This window comes from Coturnix japonica, chromosome 27, assembly GCF_054131305.1.
Source record: "Coturnix japonica strain WE chromosome 27, WE-NBRP24, whole genome shotgun sequence".
NCBI classification, from domain to species: domain Eukaryota; kingdom Metazoa; phylum Chordata; class Aves; order Galliformes; family Phasianidae; genus Coturnix; species Coturnix japonica.
The window spans coordinates 7,799,454-7,819,414 of record NC_140689.1 but is presented as its reverse complement, the minus strand read 5'-3'; the positions used below and the strand labels follow the sequence as shown (position 1 = coordinate 7,819,414).

Genomic DNA, 19,961 nt, shown 5'->3' with positions numbered 1-19,961 from the left:
TCTTCATGCACAAATGAGTGTGCATGGAGCTGTGGACAGTGCTGGGGCTGCACACACGTGGGTGTGCACAGGTGTGTCCATGCACTGCAGAGATTTGTGCACGCATGTGGGAGGGTGTGCAAGGACGAGGTGGTACGTGTGTGTGTGTGTGTGTGTGTGCAGGGATGGGGTGGTACGTGTGTGTGTGTGTGTGTGCAGGGATGGGGTGGTACATGTGTGTGTGTGTGTGCAAGGATGGGGTGATACATGTGTGTGTGTGTGTGTGTGTGTGTGTGTGTGTGTGTGCAAGGATGGGGTGGAACGTGTGTGTGTGTGTGTGTGTGTGTGCAGGGATGGGGTGGAACGTGTGTGTGTGTGTGTGTGTGCAAGGATGAGGTGGTACATGTGTGTGTGTGTGTGTGCAGGGATGGGGTGATACGTGTGTGTGTGTGTGTGTGCAGGGATGGGGTGGAACGTGTGTGTGTGTGTGTGTGCAGGGATGGGGTGGAACGTGTGTGTGTGTGTGTGTGTGTGTGCAGGGATGGGGTGGAACGTGTGTGTGTGTGTGTGTGCAGGGATGGGGTGGAACGTGTGTGTGTGTGTGTGTGTGTGTGCAAGGATGGGGTGGTACATGTGTGTGTGTGTGTGTGCAGGGATGGGGTGGTACATGTATGTGTGTGTGTGCAAGGATGGGGTGATACGTGTGTGTGTGTGTGTGTGTGTGTGCAGGGATGGGGTGGAACGTGTGTGTGTGTGTGTGTGTGTGTGTGTGTGCAGGGATGGGGTGGTACGTGTGTGTGTGTGTGTGTGTGTGTGTGTGTGCAGGGATGGGGTGGTACGTGTGTGTGTGTGTGTGTGTGTGTGTGTGTGCAGGGATGGGGTGGTGGCCATTTGCACGAGCACAGAGGTGTGCAAAGCGGTGGGCGATTGCTCCGTTGAAGCAAGAAGCAAGCGTGACAGTGCTCCAGTTGTAAGGAAGTGCATTGCTGGAACAGGGCAGAGCTGAGCCTGCAACTGCAGCCTCCTTTGCACAGCCCAGCTGTCAGAGGGTGAGACAGTTGTGCTTCCTGAGCAGCTCAGGGACGTTGTGGACAGAAGCAGCCGAGTCCAAAGTTCCTGGTGTGAAGTGCTCCGAACATCGGGCTCTCTGGGCGAGCTCCCGGCTGACAGCACTGCTCCCCTCTGCCCTCGCCCGGGCCTGCTGGGAGCTGCAGGGCCTGCTGGGAGCTGCAGGCCCCGCAGGAACTACCACTCCCAGGATGCTGTGCGGCAGCACCGGGCGCCGCCATGACAGTGCTGTGTGCAGTGCTGTGCAGGGCTGGGCCTGTGGGCTCAGGGCACCGGGTGCTCCTTCCCTGAGCCTGCCAGGAGGTAAGGCACCGTGAGGGTGGTTTGGGGGAGACCAAAAGACGTAGAGAGGACGTAGGTGGGACATGGAGGTGAGATAGATGGGGCATGAACTGGATCTAGAGAGAGGGGTGAGAAGGCAAGGTGGATATCCGACAGGTGGGGACAGGGGCCTGTACAGGTCAAGGGCCAAGTCCAGCTCGGCAAGCACAGCAACATGTCGGGGACGCCGGGCTGTGGCTGGGGATGGAGCAGAGCAAGATGGAGAAAGGGGGGAACATTCAGGGAGCGAAGAAATCTCCAAGTGGGGCTTTCTCCATAGCTCAGCCTGCAGCGCAGCCACACGACCTAGGCAGGCCTCAGACTGGGATCCTGCTGCTGGGTGCTGCAGGGTGCAGCCTGGCTCAGTCCTCTCTGCACCTGGGGACTGATGGCTGTGTCTGGGATGGCAGTGAGCCTCCTCCACTCCAGGCTGAGCCACTCAGCTCTCCCAGAATTCCCGTCCATCCCCCTTTCTCATCCCTCCATTCCCACGCAGAACTGACTGAGGAGGGGAGGGATGGGTCCAATGGTGGTGGCAGATCTGGGACACTGCCCTTTCTGCTGCCCTTTCACATTGCCCTGAAGGTGGGCCCGGGGGCCTGGGGAGGTGGGCTTTGTAACTGAAGGAGCGGCTGCAGGCAGGCAGAAATATGGCAAAGACATGTAATCATTGAACGTAGCAAACAGTCAAGAAATGACAGTATTCCCAACCATTTCCCATCCTAACAATCCTTTCTGATCCCACCCCCTCAAACTCCCACCCCCAATCAACTTCCCTCCCTCTGCCAAAAACCTCCCAGCCCCCTGTTGTAATCCAAGAAGAATGGCAGCAGCCATGGATCAAGAGAAGGACTTGACAGAGCAGCAGCTGTGGAGCAGGATAAAGAGCAAACCGTGTTGGTGGTGGATGCGGCAGGCAGTGCCAGCAGGGCGTCCCCTGCTTCAAAGTGCACCTTTCCTCTCTCACCCACCACACATTCTCTCCTGCATTCAGGGTCTGAGGGATTTCTTCCAATTGTACTCCATATCCGCATGGCCAGTGCGTGATACAGAGCCCAAGTGGAACACCTGCTTGGAAAATGAAATCAACTCCCCCATTTAGTTCTATGAGCGTGCGCCTTCCTCTCAAGTGATGCGTGGTCATATTTGAAAAATCCAAATTAGTTGGATATAAGAGAGGTAATAGCATCATAACCGAGCATTACTAATACATTCAATGATTATTGCCGCAGATTCCAGCACCATTTGTAACATCAGACCCCATTGGATTCACATCCAATCTATTAACATAGTAGAAGCACAAGATAACCTGGATAATGCCTAATAACTCTGGTTCCTGAGACAGTAGTTGGCGAACCTGAAGGCAAAAGGTCAGCGCGCTAGGACAAACAGCCAGACAGCAGTATGGTTAAATATGGCTGCGTCCATCGACTGCCCGAAAAGCCATGCTTTTATAGCAGACAGACGAGGGCATTTAAAAACCACACACACTAATTGAAGGAAAGCTATTGCAATAACAACCCTAAAACCCCCGTTGAAAGCCCCGAGCTACTCATTCTTTTCCTAGAGGTGTCCTTGGTTCTCATGCTGTTTCTCCCTCCACAGCTGCTGCTCTGTGAAGCCCTTCTCTTGATGCATGGCTGCTGCTCTGTAAAATTCTTCTGGTATTACAATGACCCCCCAGATTCCCACCCCAATAATTCCTTCCTCCAAATTGCAACACTGAATTTCAGAGTGTAACATTATCAGAGTACAATTTCTCCCCCAGAATTGCCACTGCACCAAGTTCCTTCCTCATCTCCCTTTCTGCTCTTCTCGTCTGCGCGTCTTCCTTACTTTCATCCTGTCCTTTTTCTTCTGGTGATGGATATCTTCAGGCTGGAGGAGCTCTTGTCTTGCTGCAGCCACCCCAGCATCCCTTGCCAGCTGTGCTGTGCCCAAACTCATCCTCGCTGATCCATGCCAGCCGATCATCAATGTCTGCGATGTCCTCCGGGCTGCCTGCGCTTGTTGTCACTGCTGGAACAGCAGTCTGGAAAAGGCAATCTGGAAAAGTAAGTTCTTTGTACTTGAAAACTTCTCAGTTCCTTCTGATCTCGATATACAAAGTAGTTCCAAGTCCCTGTAGCTTTTGTGTTTTCTTTTGCAGAAGGATTCTGTGATTCTGTGTGATTCTGTGATCTTTGAGATCCTTTTCAACCCAGGCCATTCTATGACTGTACAGTTCCATACTGGAACAAATATAAAATGCTAACTATGTAAAACATGGAGTAAAACCTGTGTGATTTGTCCACACCAGGAGGTGATTAGAAAACAATTTGTAAGCTACAAAGCTGCTTGCTGGAAAGGAAGAGAAAATAAAACTACAAGAAACAGGGAAAACATTTCTTCCTGAAAATAGGAAGAATAATGGACCTGCCATGAAATTTGGGTGAAGCTGCCTGATTTTATGAAGGTATTCACATTATTTTCTTGGTGCTGTGTTTCCCAAATGAGTGGTTTCTGGCTCTGCTGCAGCACCAGTCTGCATGTGAACATCAACTCTACTCTCCATCTGGGAAGATTAAGACTTCACTTCTCCCACCAGCACCACTGAATTACAGTTACTCAGTGATTAAACAAAGGAATCCTTAAAGAAGGGTTTACAGCTGTCGTGTTATCTGAAGTGCTTGGGGCATTCTGATGCTATTAAGCTCTATGTATTAACAAGTTCAAAAAGAAAAGGTAGGCATCTGATTGTTGTGACAGTTTCTAAGTTATTTGGAAAGCTGTACCACCCAACCACTCCTTCTATTTGATGGAGGTGACAAAGCTCAGTTTAATTTCTGACTGCTGTTTAAATTCTGAAGCTCGAGCTGGTTCCTGGAGCAGAAAAAGCTCGGAAGCTGTCCCTCCTACAAGCAGGCACCTCTGAGCAAAATATGACATCTCAGTTTCTGATGGTAAGGTCAGGAGATCTGATACCAGCGTCTAGCTTTCGGCTTCATGCTATGTTAGTGGGACCTTTGGCATCTAGCACTTAATGATCTTGAAGGTTTCTTCCAACCCAAGCCCTCCCATGATCCTATGATTCTGTGATTTCACTCAGGTTTATTAAGATGAGATGAGTTCTCCTAAATGCACTGTTCTCCATATGATTATATTTGGAGTCTTAAATTATAATTGGGTGACTTAAACCAGACACCAAACTTTCTGATGGCCAAAATTAAATGAAATCAATCCTTGACTGTGTCAGTAGTCTGTAACTAGAGCCCATCAGGTAATTCCCAGCCTCCAGCCTGTATCAGTGGCTGCACACAGTGAAAAAGTCTGATGGGATTTTAACCTCTAAAATGTTCCAAAGCAACCAGAGGGTGAATATATTCACTATGCAAATACCTGCAGGAATAAGCTTGTCATGTATGTCCTCAGGTAGCACAGTAGTTAATGGTGGGACTCAGTAGGTCATGCTGAAAGTTGAGTCTGCTGATCTTGAAGGTCTTTTCCAGCCTACATGACCTTCTGCTAATATTTCTGTATTTATTTCTGTTCAGCTCCCAGAAAACCTCCCACCCAGCCCCCAGCTGACCCCGTGGTGAAAAATAAAACAGAAACCTCAGTGACGCTGGCATGGTCCCCTCCGAAGATGCACCTCCCCATTCCAATCAATGGCTACATTGTGGAATGCAAGAAACTAACTGGCTTCACCTGGGTGAGGTGCCACGAGTCTCATGTCCCCGTCCCAGAGTTCACGGTGAGCAATCTGTCTGAAGAGGCTGATGATCAGTTCCGAGTGTCTGCAGTCAATGCGCATGGACAGAGCCCGTCTCTGGAATTCCCAGGGAGCGTGCACCTTGGTAAGCACAAAAACCCCAATGGAAATGGGTCAGTGTGTGCTGAGCAGCTGTGTTGGTTCCCTAAAGATGTTTCCTTTGACTTTAAGGACAGTAGTGCATTAACACACCAAAGGCTTTCCTTTATTCCTAGTTCTCCTATCTCCTATCAACCTCCAGCTACCACTAAAGTGATAAAAGTTCTATTTCTGTGACAGAGACATGAATATCCTTATCTTTTGATATCTCACATGTGCAAGAGGCAGAACTTTCTGTAACAGATCTTAAGCATAGAAGTGCTTCTTCCAGCACTCATGCAAAGGGAGAAGTAGAAATGTCCCTATGATTTAATCTTCCATCTCTAAATGAGATACCAGACTTGCATCTAAAGAGCATTAAGACAAACATGTTGTTCTTCCTCAGACCCAGTCCTGGCTGTGAAATCCCCCCTAACAACTGGTGAAGCTGTACCTGGAGGGGATGCCATGTTTACTATTGACCTTACAACAATGTGTTGCGGCACTTGGTACCTCAGTGGTAAAGTTTTACAGGAAAGCGAGACCTGCATCATCAAGAGAACCCAAACTACTCACAGCCTAATCATAAAGAACGTCACCAAGAACGATGATGGAGCAGAAGTGAAATTTGTTGCCAAAAATGTTGGTTTCAGCAGCAAGATGAGAGTGAGAGGTATTTGCTTTGATCCTTCTCCTTTCCTCTTACAGTCAAGGCATAGTTGCTGTGATCTGATGATTAGAAGTGGGGCTGCAGGCATTCACTGACTGTACCAAATACCTGAAATTGCATCCCATGGACTGATGTGAGTTCTGGTAATGACCTAAACATGATAGCACTGAGTGTAGGGTAAGCCAGTCTACCCAGCTGCTTGGTATCTGAACCAGATTGCTTCATGCCAGCTGATGAATGTCTGCAGTTCACAGCTACTGGCCAGTGCCTTCAGTCACCAGGTTTACCACTGCATCACCATAGAGCAGTACTTTCAGCTCCAGGTTCAGACAGCCTTTCTGATTGCACTGGAATAGTTTAGAAGTAGGGGAGCAATCATTCCAATAATATCTCTATCAATCAGCTTTGCATGACAAAATAGAACAAATAAAGATTCATTATGGGAGGAGCTGTTTGTCATTGGGTGGAAACCTCTGCAGAAGCATGTTTAGAGCATTATTAATCAGTAGAAGGAGATGTTTGGTTGATTTTTACTTAGTAAATCCGGCAAGAAGACCAAATGAAACATCTTGAATTGCTCAGCACTGACACAATGATGAGTGCAGGAACAGAAGGTGATACTTTTTCAGAGATCTTGCAGCAAATATTGACCACGTTAGCCTGATATAAATTGAAATAACGCGGCCTTTGCTCCTGACAGGTGCTGCAGACCAATAAGAGCAAAGATGTAGAAAAGATCTGCGCTCGGCTGCGTGAGGAAGCCAAACTGCAGGCTGAGCTTTCAGACACAGGTGCTACTGTGGAGTGGATGAAGGATGGGAAGGAGCTCAAGGCCAGTGAAAAACATGAACTGCACATCGTGGGGAAGAAACACACCCTGAAAATTCACAGCGTCTCCATGGATGATGCTGGAAGTTATCAGTGCATCTGTGAGGGGGATAAAATGCTCTATCAGCTTTCAGTGAAAGGTATGTGACAGTCTGGGCTGTCCTCTTCCTGCCCAGGGCCAGCAGACTGCATTCACCTGACTCCCCGACAGTCCAGCTGTTGTCAGACAGCATCTGGGGTGTTTTCAGTGGCTGTTTTGACTTGAACTGGCCAATCTGCTTTGTAGAGCCATTTGATTTCTGTGTTTTGTGCTGTGATTCGTCCCTAAGATACAGAGGAAATCAAGGGAAAGATAGGAAAAAGAGCATCCCAGTCTTCCTGTTCTTCTCTCAGGGTGGCCACGAGAGATGATGTCAACAGCTCTTTTTGTAGCAGTGATCCCAAATGTAGAAGAGACCTGTGAAGAGTCACAGGGATGTTTACTTAGCTGTCATTCCATGGTGGGCTTTTTCTTGCACAGATGTAGAGAGAAACTTAACTTTCCCACGCAGGTCTCTGTTTTGCTGCAGGGTGTAGGTCTGATCTCTGAGATCCACACGCTGGGCCTTGATTGCAATAAATGAGAGCCCTTTGTTTGCTCCAGTGGAAGACTTTCCATTTCTGCAGTACCCTCTGCAGATGACACAAATGCAAATGCACCTTCTTCCCAGCAACAATTGCCTTTTTTTTTTTTCCACTGAGTATGCATGAGGCTCTTCATCATATTCTGCTGGCTTGTCACCCTTGTTGATCCATGGAGAAACAACAAAGCCCTAGAGTAGTGTATGCACTTTGGTATTGGAGAGCTTACTTAATTGCTTCTTCTCAAAGAACAAACTCCAGAGAGACATGGAGACAGCTCCAAACAGAATTGAATAATGGGACTAAATTGATGGAGAGCAGAATTCCTGCCAAGGCTTGTCAGCTAGTCTTAATTTTGCTTTTCTTCTCTTTGTCATGTTAGCATAATATTTCATACTGGCAGGTCTGCCCCCAGAATTAATTGAATTCGCTGATGGATGTTTCCATGTGCTTTGCATTGTAATGTGACTATCAAAAGAGTAATCAATGCTGTTATTTTAAAACCTGTGTTGGCAAGCTGTAAGACAAACAACTGCTGTTGGTAGCTTGGTTACTGCAGAATCAGCTTTCGTGTATCTCATAGATAGGGAAGAGACCCTTAAGGGTCAGCTAGTTGGACTCCGCCCGCAATGAACAGGGGCACCGCAGCTCCATCAGGTGCTCTGAGCCCTGTCCAGCCTGACTTTGAACATCCTCAGGCTCACCAATCTTATACCCCTGCCACACACTCGCAGTATTTCACCATTCAGCATCGCCACTTGTATCTTCTCTTGCTGTAAACCAGAGCTAGCTGGTAAATCATCTGCTGTGCGGGTCAGCTGTGTCTCTCCCATGGGCATCACGTGGCTGCTGGGAGGCTCTGAAGAGCTGCAGCCAGAGGTGTGTCACCCGCTGGGCCTCGTGCCCAAAGGAGCCCACAGGAAAGTGTTGTTGCAGTTTGTCATGCACTGCACTGCCATGAGACTTGACGTGCCAGACATCCTCTGACACGTGACCTCCTGCATCCAGGCAGGACATCTGAGACGTCTCCTTCAGCCTGACGTGGCTGCAGTTTCACACTGGTTTTACTAAGGAAGGAGAAGGCACGTGGATGAAACTCTTTTCCTGCCCTTCCTGGCATTAGCTCATAGTACAAGTAGAGCACTGTCAGGTCAAGCCTGGAGGAGTAATGCTTGTCACTGACATGTTCCTGTTCAGGGTGGAGCTGGAGGGTAGAATAACACAAGAAATTGTCATTGAAATTCAATATCTGTGAAATTCAGCTGGCTGCATTCACAGAACCTGGCGTTAAGATCTGTTTTCTGGTTTATTTTCCATAACCCAGTCCTCATTTATGAACTGAAGCTCTACTGAAAGCCTTTCGCTGTGTATGCTCATGCTGCAGTGCAGCTCTTGTGACCTTTAACAGCACATTCACGTTCCTCTGATCACAGGATCCTTAAGGTTGATTAAGACCCTCTAGTCCAACTGCTCACCCATCACCACCATGATGCTCACCATCAGCTAGCTAAAAACTCAGCAGAGATGATAGATCAAGCACAACACTGGATTTGGGATGGCTAGAGATTCCTAAGATATTGAAGGATTGCTTGCAGGTGGTGTTGGCTCAGGTATTCACCCTGCATCCCATCTCCCGTTCTGTTTGGTTGAGAATCATGCATTCTGCAATTTCACTTTGTAATTCAAAGACCCTGGCTTTACCTGTTGACAAACTGATCTAAAACAAGCCAAGAAGACTCCGTTGGAACTGGTGGATGCAGAACAAAGGCATCCCCAAAGGACAAGTTGCACTGTTTGATGAACATTATTGGATGAGAGCTAAGCTAAGATTTAAAAAGTTCTGGGGCTGTCTCTGAGCATCAGATACAGAGGAAGCCTGCATGATTCCCTGAGAATGGATACCTCCTACTTTGGTGTTGGGTTAAGGGAACACTGGCAGTAACTCCTATCACAAAATGTCACATGGCTCAGACAAAATGCCATCAAGTGGGCTTAATTAGAAGCACCAAATGGTCACAAGATGGTCTTAGGGCAGGGAAGTAATCTATCTATGTGATATTGATTGATGCTGTTAGTTCTTAACAGCTTGACTCTAGAGGGACTGTTCTTCTTTGGTCACCTAGTTTTAAAAGAATAGATGGCTCCTGTCTATTACAATTTTTAACGCATTATTTGTTCACTGATGCCATAAATGTGCCTGTCATAGCAATTGGCCTTGGTATATTCAGTGACTGAAAGCAACAGTTGTTGCTCTAAGAACTGCAATACTAAGCTAGGTCTGCCTGTAGCTGACAGCCATCAGCTTGCTCCTCAGGCAGGTTTCTGTGTGGATGGAATGAAGGGCATGAAATACTGATGTGCTCATCAAACGCTGCTTGTTAGCTTAGAGACAAGGTGTTGAATAGGTTTGTTCATGTATTGCAAACACGTTACTTAGCTGCCTTCATTTTAGCTTCAGAAGAACATGTGCAGAATACAGAATTGATTAGAAGAAATAAGAACTGTCTGCATAGAACTTACTCTTTCCTTCCACAGGAGAATCAAGCAGATGTTTGTATGTGAGTACCTCCAGAGGTGAAACTCGATCACCCAAATGTAATGAGCAGAGACATTACAATCAGTTCTAACTGTATCTTCATGCTGTGCTGAATAAGCCTGAGTCAGGATGTAAACCACTTTCTCTTTTTTTCTTCAGATGGAGCCATTAATTTTGTCAAGAAGCCCAAAATGACTCCAGAAATATCAGTCAGTCCTTCTGAAGACCTGGAGCTGGTGTGTGAGGTGTCAGCTGCAAGCGGAGCTGCCGTATGGAAGAAAGATCAAACAGAGGTGAAGCAGGACCAGAGGACAACCATCATCTCCCAGGGGACGCACCTCAAGCTCATGGTCAAAAATGTGACCCTGAAAGACCAAGGGAGCTACAGCTGTGAAACAAAAGATGACAAAGCAACATTCCAAGTGAAAGTCAGAGGTGAGAAAATGCTTGGAATCCCAGAGATAAAGGAACGCTTCATTTTGTGTGTCTTGCATTGGGAGGATCAACTGACAGCCTCTCTGGTGCAAAACATTTTGGCTATAGGACTTTCTTTGTCATCTAGTGTCATAGCAACACTATTCTACATGTGCTTTTCCATCCAGGAATGAATTACTGCAACAAACCATAGGCAAGGAGGGTAACTTGTGCAGCTCTTGTAGTCAGCTGGTGTCTGCAGGGTTACAGTGCAAGAGCACACCAGGCATGCAAGGAGTGAGAAAAGGGGAGGTGTTTGAAGAGATCTGGTTACAAAATTTGAATGACACAATTAGGTGGAAAATGCCACTAATCAGACTCATAAATGGCCTGGGTTGCAAAGCCCCACAGTGCTCATCCAGTTCCAACCCCCTTCTTCCTATGTGCAGGGTTGCCAAGCAGCAGCCCAGGCTGCCCAGAACCACATCGAGCCTGGCCTTGAATGCCTGCAGGGATGGAGCATCCACAGTCTCTTTGGGCAAGCTGTTCTAGAGGGCCATTCCCTTCTGATTTACTGGAAATGTAGAGAGACATGAGAAGAAAAAAAGAGAAGGGAGGAGGTTCAGCAGTGCATGCAGGTGTTCTAAATCTCATGTCCAAATCTGCTATCAGACTGCGAAATGTTTAGCTTTGTGATATGATGTGATATGATATGATATGAAATGATATGCCTATCATTTCCCAAGGCAAGATAGAGGGGAAAGTATTTTCCTGTCTTAATGAGGTATCATGATGCTCCCTGTGAAGGGCAGGTATAGTGAAAACGGGGAACTGGAGTTAGCTCTGCAGCAGACTACAGCAAAACGGTGTGACTGTTGTGATGTCCCTGCCGAGAAAGAAGACCTGTTTACAAACAAGGACAAGGTACAAAAGGAGGTGAAGGCTGTACTCACTCAAAACGCCACGCTGAGCTGCGAGGTGGCCCAGGAGAAGACGGAGGTGAAGTGGTACAAGGAGGGGAAACTGATCACCTCGAGCAAGATGTTCAAGGTGGAGTCAGAGGGCAAACAGCGTCAGCTGGTGGTGAGCCAGGTGGAGAAGAAAGATGCAGGGGAGTACAGCTGCGAGGCTGCTGGCCAGAAACTCACCTTCAAGATTCATTTCACAGGTGAGAGAAATTGTTTCGACTGTACTGAAGCCCCCAACAAAGAAGGAAGGGAAGGTTAAGTGGTTTGACACATTCAACCCCAGCATTCAGTGATGTAGACGGTGCTTAAATTCTGTTTAATTCGTGTACTTTCTGTTTGCCTTCTGAAGCTATGAACGCAGAGGACTTGGGTAGCCTCAGCTTAAGACAGGCTGGAAATAATTGGGGAATTTCCCTGGGCATCTCAAGTAGATGCAATGATAGCAAAATGAGAAGTCAATAATTTCAGGGGAAATTAAAGAATATGAAAGATATCTTCAGGGCACAAGCACACCCCTGCAAATGCTTCTTCCTAAATAGTCTTAGAGACAGCATTTGGTCACAATGCTAGACGGCGGCATTGGTGGTTTCTATTAAATTAAAGAAACCTGCAACTAAAAAGGTTTTCCTGTATTTTCTTTTGTTTTCTTCTCTATAGCAGGTACAAAAGAAATGCTTAAAAATAGAAAGGCTTCAAGCTGGTGCTTTTCTTTCCAGAAATGGAGGAGGACAGGCATTCTATTTATTAGGAGAGTCTGATAAGAAAGTGGAAAAAGGCTTTTTACCAGGGTCTATAGCAACATAAGAAGGGGCAATGGTTTCAAAAGTGAAGAAGGTAGACTCAGTTTGGACATGAGAAAAGTTCTTTATGATGAGGGTGGTGATACACTGGAACAGATTGTCCAGTGAAGGTTGTGGGTGACTCATCATTGGAGTGTCCAAGGCCAGGCTGGATGGGGACCCTGGGCAGCCTCATTTAGTGAATGATGTCCCTGACCACGGCAAGAGGTTGGACTGGATGATCTTTAAAGCTTCCTTCTATACCCAAACCGTTCTATGATTCCATAGGGGAAACCATTTTATTACTGCCTATGAAAACTCAGGAGATATTAGAACTGTTTTCAGAAATAAATAGGTGAGAAAAATACATTTCCTCACTATGACTTAATCACAAACAGAATTTAACCTTGACTCTCACCTGGCTTTTGCTGGCAAAGCAACTTACAGCTGTCAGCTTGTTTGGACAATTTAATGCCTGTCCCCTTGTATGAAACAGACTTTTCAATGACTGCGTATGCTGGTGTGCTGCTGGACAGTGGGGAAAGGGGTGTTTTTTAATTTTTGAAGATTTTGGAACATGATACTGGTGGAAATGAAAACAAGTTTAGGGCTATCTAAGCTGTTTTGGTCTGGCAGGGAGGAAGTTCTTCACTAGCAATTGATATAGTTCAGATGTTGGCATTCAGTTCATAGCACTGTCAGGAAATGTGAGTGGGAAAGCTGTCCTCAACGGTACAGTCCAAAGACTAATTTGGGCATTTGTGGAAGGCTGTGTAGAAAAGATTCGTGTCTTAAATGTGCCCGTTTGCCTTCAATTCCAGAAGCAGAAGATGTTTTTATCAACAAGGAGAAGGTGCAGAAGGAGGTGAAGGCTGCACCAACAGAAAATGCCACGCTGAGCTGCGAGGTGGCCCAGGAGAAGACGGAGGTGAAGTGGTACAAGGAGGGGAAACTGATCACCTCGAGCAAGAAGTTCAAGGCTGAGTCAGAGGGCAAACAGCGTCGGCTGGTGGTGAGCCAGGTGGAGAAGAAAGATGCAGGGGAGTACAGCTGCGAGGCTGCTGGCCAGAAACTCACCTTCAAGATTCATGTCACAGGTAAGACAGGTGTTGTCTGAAATACAGCAGAGAACAGTAAAGTAAAATCTAGTTTCCATTATACAGTGATCCAGGTGCAGTAGTCTGTGCTGAGGTTTTTCCCCTAGACTTGATTGCCTGGGTTTGTAGCAAGTATTTGGTTTTAGTATGGCACAAAGACCTGTTTCAGTCTGTCTGTAGAATAATAATTACTGATATATGTACAATGGAAGCAATATTCAAGATATTATTCAAATCTCTCCAGTGCCTGAGATCCCAAACTGTAATTCTTGTTCACCTAAACATTTGACTAAGATAAGTATGTGCAGTGAGGCTGGAGTGCATGTTCTACGTGCAGCCTTTCGTGGCAGGAGAAGCAGGAACTTCTCCTAGTAGTACACTGCCTTTTTACTATGCCTTTATGTTGGAGGCTGCTTCTGGATAGGTGAGTCTGCTACTCACAGTAAGAGACCTGGTAGAGCTGACTATTCCCAGAGCTCAAAGTAAGATAGATATCTGCAAATCACACACAAAGAACAAAGGACTGCGTTGGTGAGCATATTTCCTTTGTGCCTTTGACAGTCACAGTTGTGGCAATGGTAGAGGCCATGAGGAGTCTGTTCAGGAAGCCAGGAGTACTGTTCTGGGTCATGAAAAGGCAGCCAGTGGTTTGACTATCACATGTTTATGTGTTTTGATGTTTCACAGTGGGTCTTAAGTAAAAGGAACTCAGGTTTTGGTTGCCTGCAGGTCAGATGTTCTTTTGGGTTCAATATGTTTGCATAGTGACTTGCAACCATGGGACTGGTGTTCAAGGACCCTCTTGGTTCCTTCAGTTCCTAGGTTCTTTCTTGCCTAGATTTGACACTTTGTTTCAACAGAAGAGCTGATATTCTCTAGTGAAGGCTATTAGTTTGGGCCCAAGTGGTAACCTAAACCTGTTCCAACCTGTACATAAAAACCTGCAAGATGGTCTCATTTCAGTCCTTCTGTTTTTCTTTTCTTCCCTCAGAGCCAAAACCTGTGTTTATAAACCAGGAGAAGGTGCAGAAAGAGGTGAGTGCTGCCCTGGCAGCAAGTGCCTCCCTCAGCTGTGAAGTAGCACAGGATCCAAGCGAAGTAAAATGGTACGAGGATGGAAGACTGCTTGCCTCCTCCAGAAAGTTCAGAATGGAATGTGTGGGCAAAACACGGCGTCTGGTTGTGGAGCAGCTGGAGAAGAAAGATGCTGGAGAATACATCTGCGAGGCTGCTGGCCAGAAGATGACCTTCGAGCTGGAAACAACTGGTGAGCATTCAGAAATTCTCAGCCAGGATTTTGTAGCCTTGTTGTGAACTGGGTTTTAGGGTGAAATCTCAGTTTTCTTTGCACCTGACAGTGTGAGAATTTGCTCTGGCACTTTGTGTACCTCCCCGGTGCTCAGCTGTTCCTTCCCTTACTTGGGGATAACGTCATTTATTCAAGGTGATGTCCAAACGGGCTTGTTAACAGTCCTCTGCAGTGCTTTAAGCTGTCATAGGTCAGCCAGAATTTATGCATGTTCTATAGCCATTCCTACATGTTGAAAACACTGCACTGTGCTTAAGCTTCAGCATATGTGCCAGTAAGCACAGTTCCATTAATTCTAGGGAATTGGGTGAATTAAGCATAGATCTGAAGGCTGCCTTTACTCAGTGCAGAGATGGAAGGACTAATGTAGATTTGACTTGATATTTTCCCTTCTAGGATGGGAAGGAGCTCTGTCAAAGTAAAAAAGTGGGCATTACTTCCCAGGGAAATAAGAGAAGTCTCATTATTCACAGGTGGTGAACTCTCATTTTCTCTCTCAGTCTGCAACCAGGTTGGGTTGCTGTTTCAGTACTGGCTGTTTTATGCAGGAACTCTGCTCCTGAGGTTAATCCAAGTTGTATCCAGGCCCTTCAGAAGGAAAGGGAAATAGCAGCACAGAAATATGGTCTGATTCTGACATAAATAAGTGCAGACCTGGACAGTTAAAAAGGATTGTGTGATGTTCAAGGGATTTTGAAGCAAAGACGTCCCCTAGGTAAGATTTGTGGCTGACATTCCCCATACATTGTGGGCACACAAGCTAAGGAGAGACTAGTGATGAGCATGCAGAGAAGCCAATGATTCAGACAGGTTTGTAGTGACACGACACTGTAGAGTTCTGTCTAGTTCTCCTTGGCATAGTTTGGAAAATAAAGATGAGGTGATGGTGGTAACCAATATGGCTTCCTCAAGGTCAAGCCATGCCTGACAAACTTGGTGGCCTTTCATGATGGAGTAACAGCATCAGTGGATAATGGGAGAGCAACTGACATCATCTACTTGGACTTGTGCAGAGCATTTGATCCCGTCCTGCATGACATCCTGGTCACCAAACTGGAGAAAAATGGTTTTGATGGATGGACCAGTTGCAGGATAGGGAACTGTCTGGATGGTCACACTCAGAGAGCTGCAGTCAATAGCTCAGTGTCCAGGTGGAGGGTGGTGTTGGGACCAGTGTTATTTAACATTTTTGTAGGCAACATGGACAGTGGAATCAAATGAACCCTCAGCAAGTTTGCAGATGACACCAAGCTGAGCGGTGCTGTTGATGTGCTAGAGGGAAGGGATGCTACTCAGAGGGACCTGGACAGGCTGGAGAGGTGGGCCCTTGGCAGCCTCATGAACTTGAGTGTGGCCAAGTACAAGGCCCTGCACCTGGGTCAGGGCAATCCCAAGCACAGGCACAGGCTTAGAGGAGAATGATTTGAGAGAAGCCTTGACCCTGAGGAGAAGAGTTGGTCTGGAGGGAGGTGTCCCTGCCTATAGCAGGGGTACTGGAACTAAATGACCTTAAAGATTCAGTCAGTTCTATTGTTTTTCTACCCTTAATTTTGCTTGAAAGGTTTTAGAATAAATGAGATTCTGGTTTCCATGAAAACTGTTTGCAGGGAGCTCCATTGTAGCTAGTAAGTCTATCTTTAAGTTCAAGGGCAATAATGCATTGACTGTGTTGAAGAGAGAAATGACTCAGGAATGGATGATGGTTTAGAATAAAACATAATCCTACTTATTTTCTATGCAAATATGTGTAAGGAAAAGATGCTGCACTCAGTTCTGGAAATACCCTGACAAATATATCTCTAGTGTTTCACAGCTGGAGATATCAAGATTGTTAAACCACTGGAAGATGTGGAAGTGAATGAATATGGGAGTGCATCTTTTGTCTGTGAGATTTCACACGATGAGGTTCAGAGCCAGTGGTACAAAGATGACAACAAGCTGAAGGCTGATGACAACATCAGAATGCAGCAAGATGGTAGGGTGTAAGAGGGGGATCTTTCTCCTGAGTGGGGGGTGGGTTGGAGATCAAGCATTTAAGACATCTGAAATGAAGTGAAGAGGGTTCAGAAGGGAGTTCCCCTTTTGTTTTGGGACTGAGGTTAGGGTGGAACAAGTGACATGGTGGGATGCTTAGTGTGGGAAGTGTGATGCTATCCCACCATCCCACACTGCCAGGAGCAGGTAGGAAATGAGTGCAGTTCTTTCCAAAGTGGGGGTGAACAGGGCAGTCAGTTCTCCTCTCCAGAGAGGTTTTGTCTGACAGTGAGTGTGATCCTTCTGTATCAGGTACTTTGAAGGTGACGACGGCCACATTTGGTCAGTCCTTGTAGAAGCCATGTTTAGATTACACTTTGGTGGGGATGTGGACGTGGGGGAATGGGTGGTTTCATTGACATGAGAGAACAGGCAGTGATGCTGTGAAACCAGATGGATGATGCTCAGCCTGGCCATGTGCCTCAGAGCTCTTTGCTCAAGGAAGCCAAGTGTAGTTGTGGGTTTGCTCTCAAGAGCACAGTTTGGTAGGGATGAGCTGGTGGTTGGACTAGATGACCTTAGTGGTCTTTTCCAGCCTTAGTGACTCTGTGGTTCTCTGCTTCAGGAAAGAGCTACTCACTGACTTACACACGTGTCCAAGTCAAAGATGCAGCAGAAATAAAATCTGTAGCAGAAAAGGCAGAATCTCGTGAACCTTGTGTCCATCTTACAGTGAAAGGTAATTATGCTTCTGATGACGATTTTGATTAAATTATCTTATATTATAAACGAGCTAACATCCTTTGCTTTAATGTCAAGGAAGTTAAACACCACCAGGACCTTTCACAGAAATAAAAACTCCTACCTACCTACCTTTCTGCCCACAAAATATCCAGCTTCTCTTTTGGAATTTACTTTTGCTAAGTAAAACAGATTATTTTCTTAGGAGGTTGATTTTCTATGTTTAGACTTCAGATTTGTGTTTGAACGTTGAGGGATAAAAAACATAGCTTGACTTTTTCTTCATTTTCTCTTGCTGTTTGAAAAGAACACAGGGTTTTGTTTTTTTTTTTAATATATACAATGTTAGGGTATATATATGATGTTAAGTGTTACAAAGAAAAGGGAGACATTTGAATTAGCACACTACTTAAGAGTTCAGTCCCCAGCTTTACCACTGTTACAATTATAAGGGCAAGAACTTCCTGGAAAATGAATTTCTCCTAAGTAGAGTCATTACATTTGAGCTACAGAGACCTTTACTAGGAGAAAACTTGTTGTTCAGAGCTAAGTTGCTGTATTTAACCAAAGTAATTGTCAATGTCCGTGTTTCATTGAACCTCTTTTCCATTTCGTAATGCGAGGAGTTTGATATTGGGATGGGAAGGTCATGGTTTGATTTAGATGTTGGACTGGGAATCAGAAGATCTGGGCTCTTTTCAGGTTGTCAATCTTATTGACTGACTTCTTAACAACATTCTTTTCTTTCTATTATTTTTTAATGATGTTTCAAGGCATTCTGAGCTGATAGGTGTAGTGTTCATGTGCAGTAATGCTGACGTGACTAAGTAGGGTGATAATGTAAGGGTTTTTTACATTCCTTCTAAATCTCTGCTTTCTCTTGTTCCATCCTTCTTAAAGAGCAATCCATTAATCTAGTAAAGGAGCTGTGTGATGACTATGTGACTGAGCCTGAAAAAGCCAAATTTGAATGCGAGATATCCATTCCTTCTGTGAAACCTCCCAAGTGGTATTCCTACGTGGGGAAGTCTTACAGGCTGGCAGAAACTTGATTATGCAGCAAGAAGGCACCATCCACCAGCTGATCATACCGAAAACCACCACTGATATGACAAGCACCATTCAGTTCTCAATTGGCAAATCAAAATCCACAGCCAATCTGCTTGTCAGAGGTAACATATCCTGGCTTGGTTTACATCATGAAGATGAAGAATTAATTAACGTACAGCCTTCCTTCACTGGGGTCTTTGAAATATTTTGTGTGTGTCTGGAGGGTCTGCTCCATTTCCAGTTCAAAGTCGTTGGACACTAAATGAGACAGCTGCATCTCAGTAAAAGATCTGTTTGAATAGCTGTGATGTGCTTACTATTCAGATCTACAGAGCTGAGGTTTTGTCCTTGGCTATACCAAAGAAGTCAAATCAGGTGAAATTAATTGTATTTCTGAACTAGACAAGGTTAAGTTTGGTAGCACCTAAATTTGATGCAGTTTGTCATTGATTTCATCTGAAAGAAACTTGCAGGCTTTTTATCTGCTGTTGTCCCCAGCATAAGAGTCTCCATTCACATCCTGAAGTATTTGTTATATTTTCAACTCACTCTTATTTGAATAAAAGCCTCAACAATTTGGAGCAATTTAATAAGCACAGAACAAGAGCTGGACCTTGCATTTGGTAGATAATATACAGTATTACTTTATAGAAATGTAGTCAATGGCATTCCCTATAGACAATCGTTTGTTTTATCTTTAGAGTCGTTCAAAGAACCATTGTGAACTTGACATTAATTGGAATGGAATACACGCAAGAGACTTTCCTCTTCTTCCAATTGTCCTCATCCTTTCTTCTCTTCCACCCCTGCTTTGCAGATTACCATATAGAAATCACCAGGAAGTTGGAGGACAAGACAGCTTTGGAACGTCATTCTGTCATCCTGTCCTGTGACTTCAGGCCTTCTCCAAAGGTTGTTAAATGGTTCAAAGGCCACACACTCATCAAGCCCTCTGAGAAGTACAAGATCAAGAGGGATAAGCATTCAGCAGAGCTCCAGATTCTGAAGCTGAAGCCCGATGATGCTGGTGTGTACAAGTGCAAGGCAGGAATTGCAGAGAGGCCACGCTGACAGCTGAAGGTATGAGCAGGGAGGGTGGCCTCTTCCATGTCCTATTTCACCTCAGATTTCTCTTCTTGGGGTTGATTTCTGCCGTTCTCTCCTGCTAACTTTATAAATGTATAATCTTCACTGAGAAGATTACACAAAGATCATCTAGTCCAACAATTCTGCCACATCCCAGTATGATTTATAGTAACAGTGGTAACAGTTCACCTTGTTTCCCCACAGCCCGCAATGTAGAAGTAACGAAGCACCTGCAGGATGTAGAAATTGAAGAAGAGAGCTCTGCTGTCTTCTCCTGCGAGCTGTCCCATGATGACGAGGACGTGGAATGGTTCCTGAATGGCAACCTCCTTTACACCAACAATTACAATGACATCAAGAACGTTGGCAATTGCTGCACACTGACAATGAAGCAGGTTAAGCCTGAGGATGCTGGCACAGTGACAGTGAAGTCAGACAAGGTGTCAAAAAGCGCGCCTGAAGGTGATAGGTGGGTCTGATCACACCCCTCCTGGATGTAAGAGATGCTAAAGAGCTCCAGTTCATTCTATTGTGCAGCAATCCTGCTTCTAAAGCTGACCTCTATGGGGTGACAAGTCATCAGAGGCTTTCTTCCAGTGGAAGGTTCCATTGCAGCAGATATCAAGGAAGGAGGATGGTTTTGGTGTCCTGCCAAAGCATTCCATTGCTTTTTATCATCATTTTCTTTAGC

The 19,961-nt window shown here is 45.7% G+C and overlaps 2 protein-coding genes and 1 long non-coding RNA gene across 3 annotated transcripts; all 3 read left to right on the top strand.

Moving 5' to 3' along the window:
- Positions 1-1,238: 1,238 nt before the first annotated feature.
- LOC146756490 (obscurin-like) lies at positions 1,239-5,268 on the top strand. Its single transcript, XM_085524538.1, has 4 exons — positions 1,239-1,350; positions 3,246-3,422; positions 4,902-5,204; positions 5,252-5,268. The coding sequence occupies exons 1-4, from the start codon at positions 1,239-1,241 to the stop codon at positions 5,266-5,268; spliced, it is 609 nt and encodes a 202-aa protein (XP_085380664.1).
- A 183-nt stretch (positions 5,269-5,451) lies between these two features.
- On the top strand, positions 5,452-10,481 carry LOC146756489 (obscurin-like protein 1). The gene is made up of 3 exons (XM_085524493.1): positions 5,452-5,870; positions 6,568-6,835; positions 10,012-10,481. The coding sequence occupies exons 2-3, from the start codon at positions 6,676-6,678 to the stop codon at positions 10,458-10,460; spliced, it is 609 nt and encodes a 202-aa protein (XP_085380619.1). The 5' UTR covers positions 5,452-5,870; positions 6,568-6,675; the 3' UTR covers positions 10,461-10,481.
- A 7,553-nt stretch (positions 10,482-18,034) lies between these two features.
- On the top strand, positions 18,035-19,733 carry LOC146756488 (uncharacterized). The gene is made up of 3 exons (XR_014937529.1): positions 18,035-18,306; positions 19,002-19,264; positions 19,475-19,733. It is a non-coding gene; the product is annotated as an uncharacterized LOC146756488 (long non-coding RNA).
- The last annotated feature ends 228 nt before the right edge of the window (positions 19,734-19,961 follow it).

Excerpts from the sequence above, each read along its gene's own strand:
- LOC146756490 (XM_085524538.1), top strand. The coding sequence starts at position 1,239 with ATGCTGTGCGGCAGCACCGGGCGCCGCCATGACAGTGCTGTGTGCAGT. Across the intron at positions 1,351-3,245 it reads TTCCCTGAGCCTGCCAGGAG|GCTGGAGGAGCTCTTGTCTT; the intron begins GTAAGGCACCGT and ends GGATATCTTCAG. Across the intron at positions 3,423-4,901 it reads GGAAAAGGCAATCTGGAAAA|CTCCCAGAAAACCTCCCACC; the intron begins GTAAGTTCTTTG and ends ATTTCTGTTCAG.
- LOC146756489 (XM_085524493.1), top strand. The coding sequence starts at position 6,676 with ATGAAGGATGGGAAGGAGCTCAAGGCCAGTGAAAAACATGAACTGCAC. Across the intron at positions 6,836-10,011 it reads CTATCAGCTTTCAGTGAAAG|ATGGAGCCATTAATTTTGTC; the intron begins GTATGTGACAGT and ends TTTTTTCTTCAG.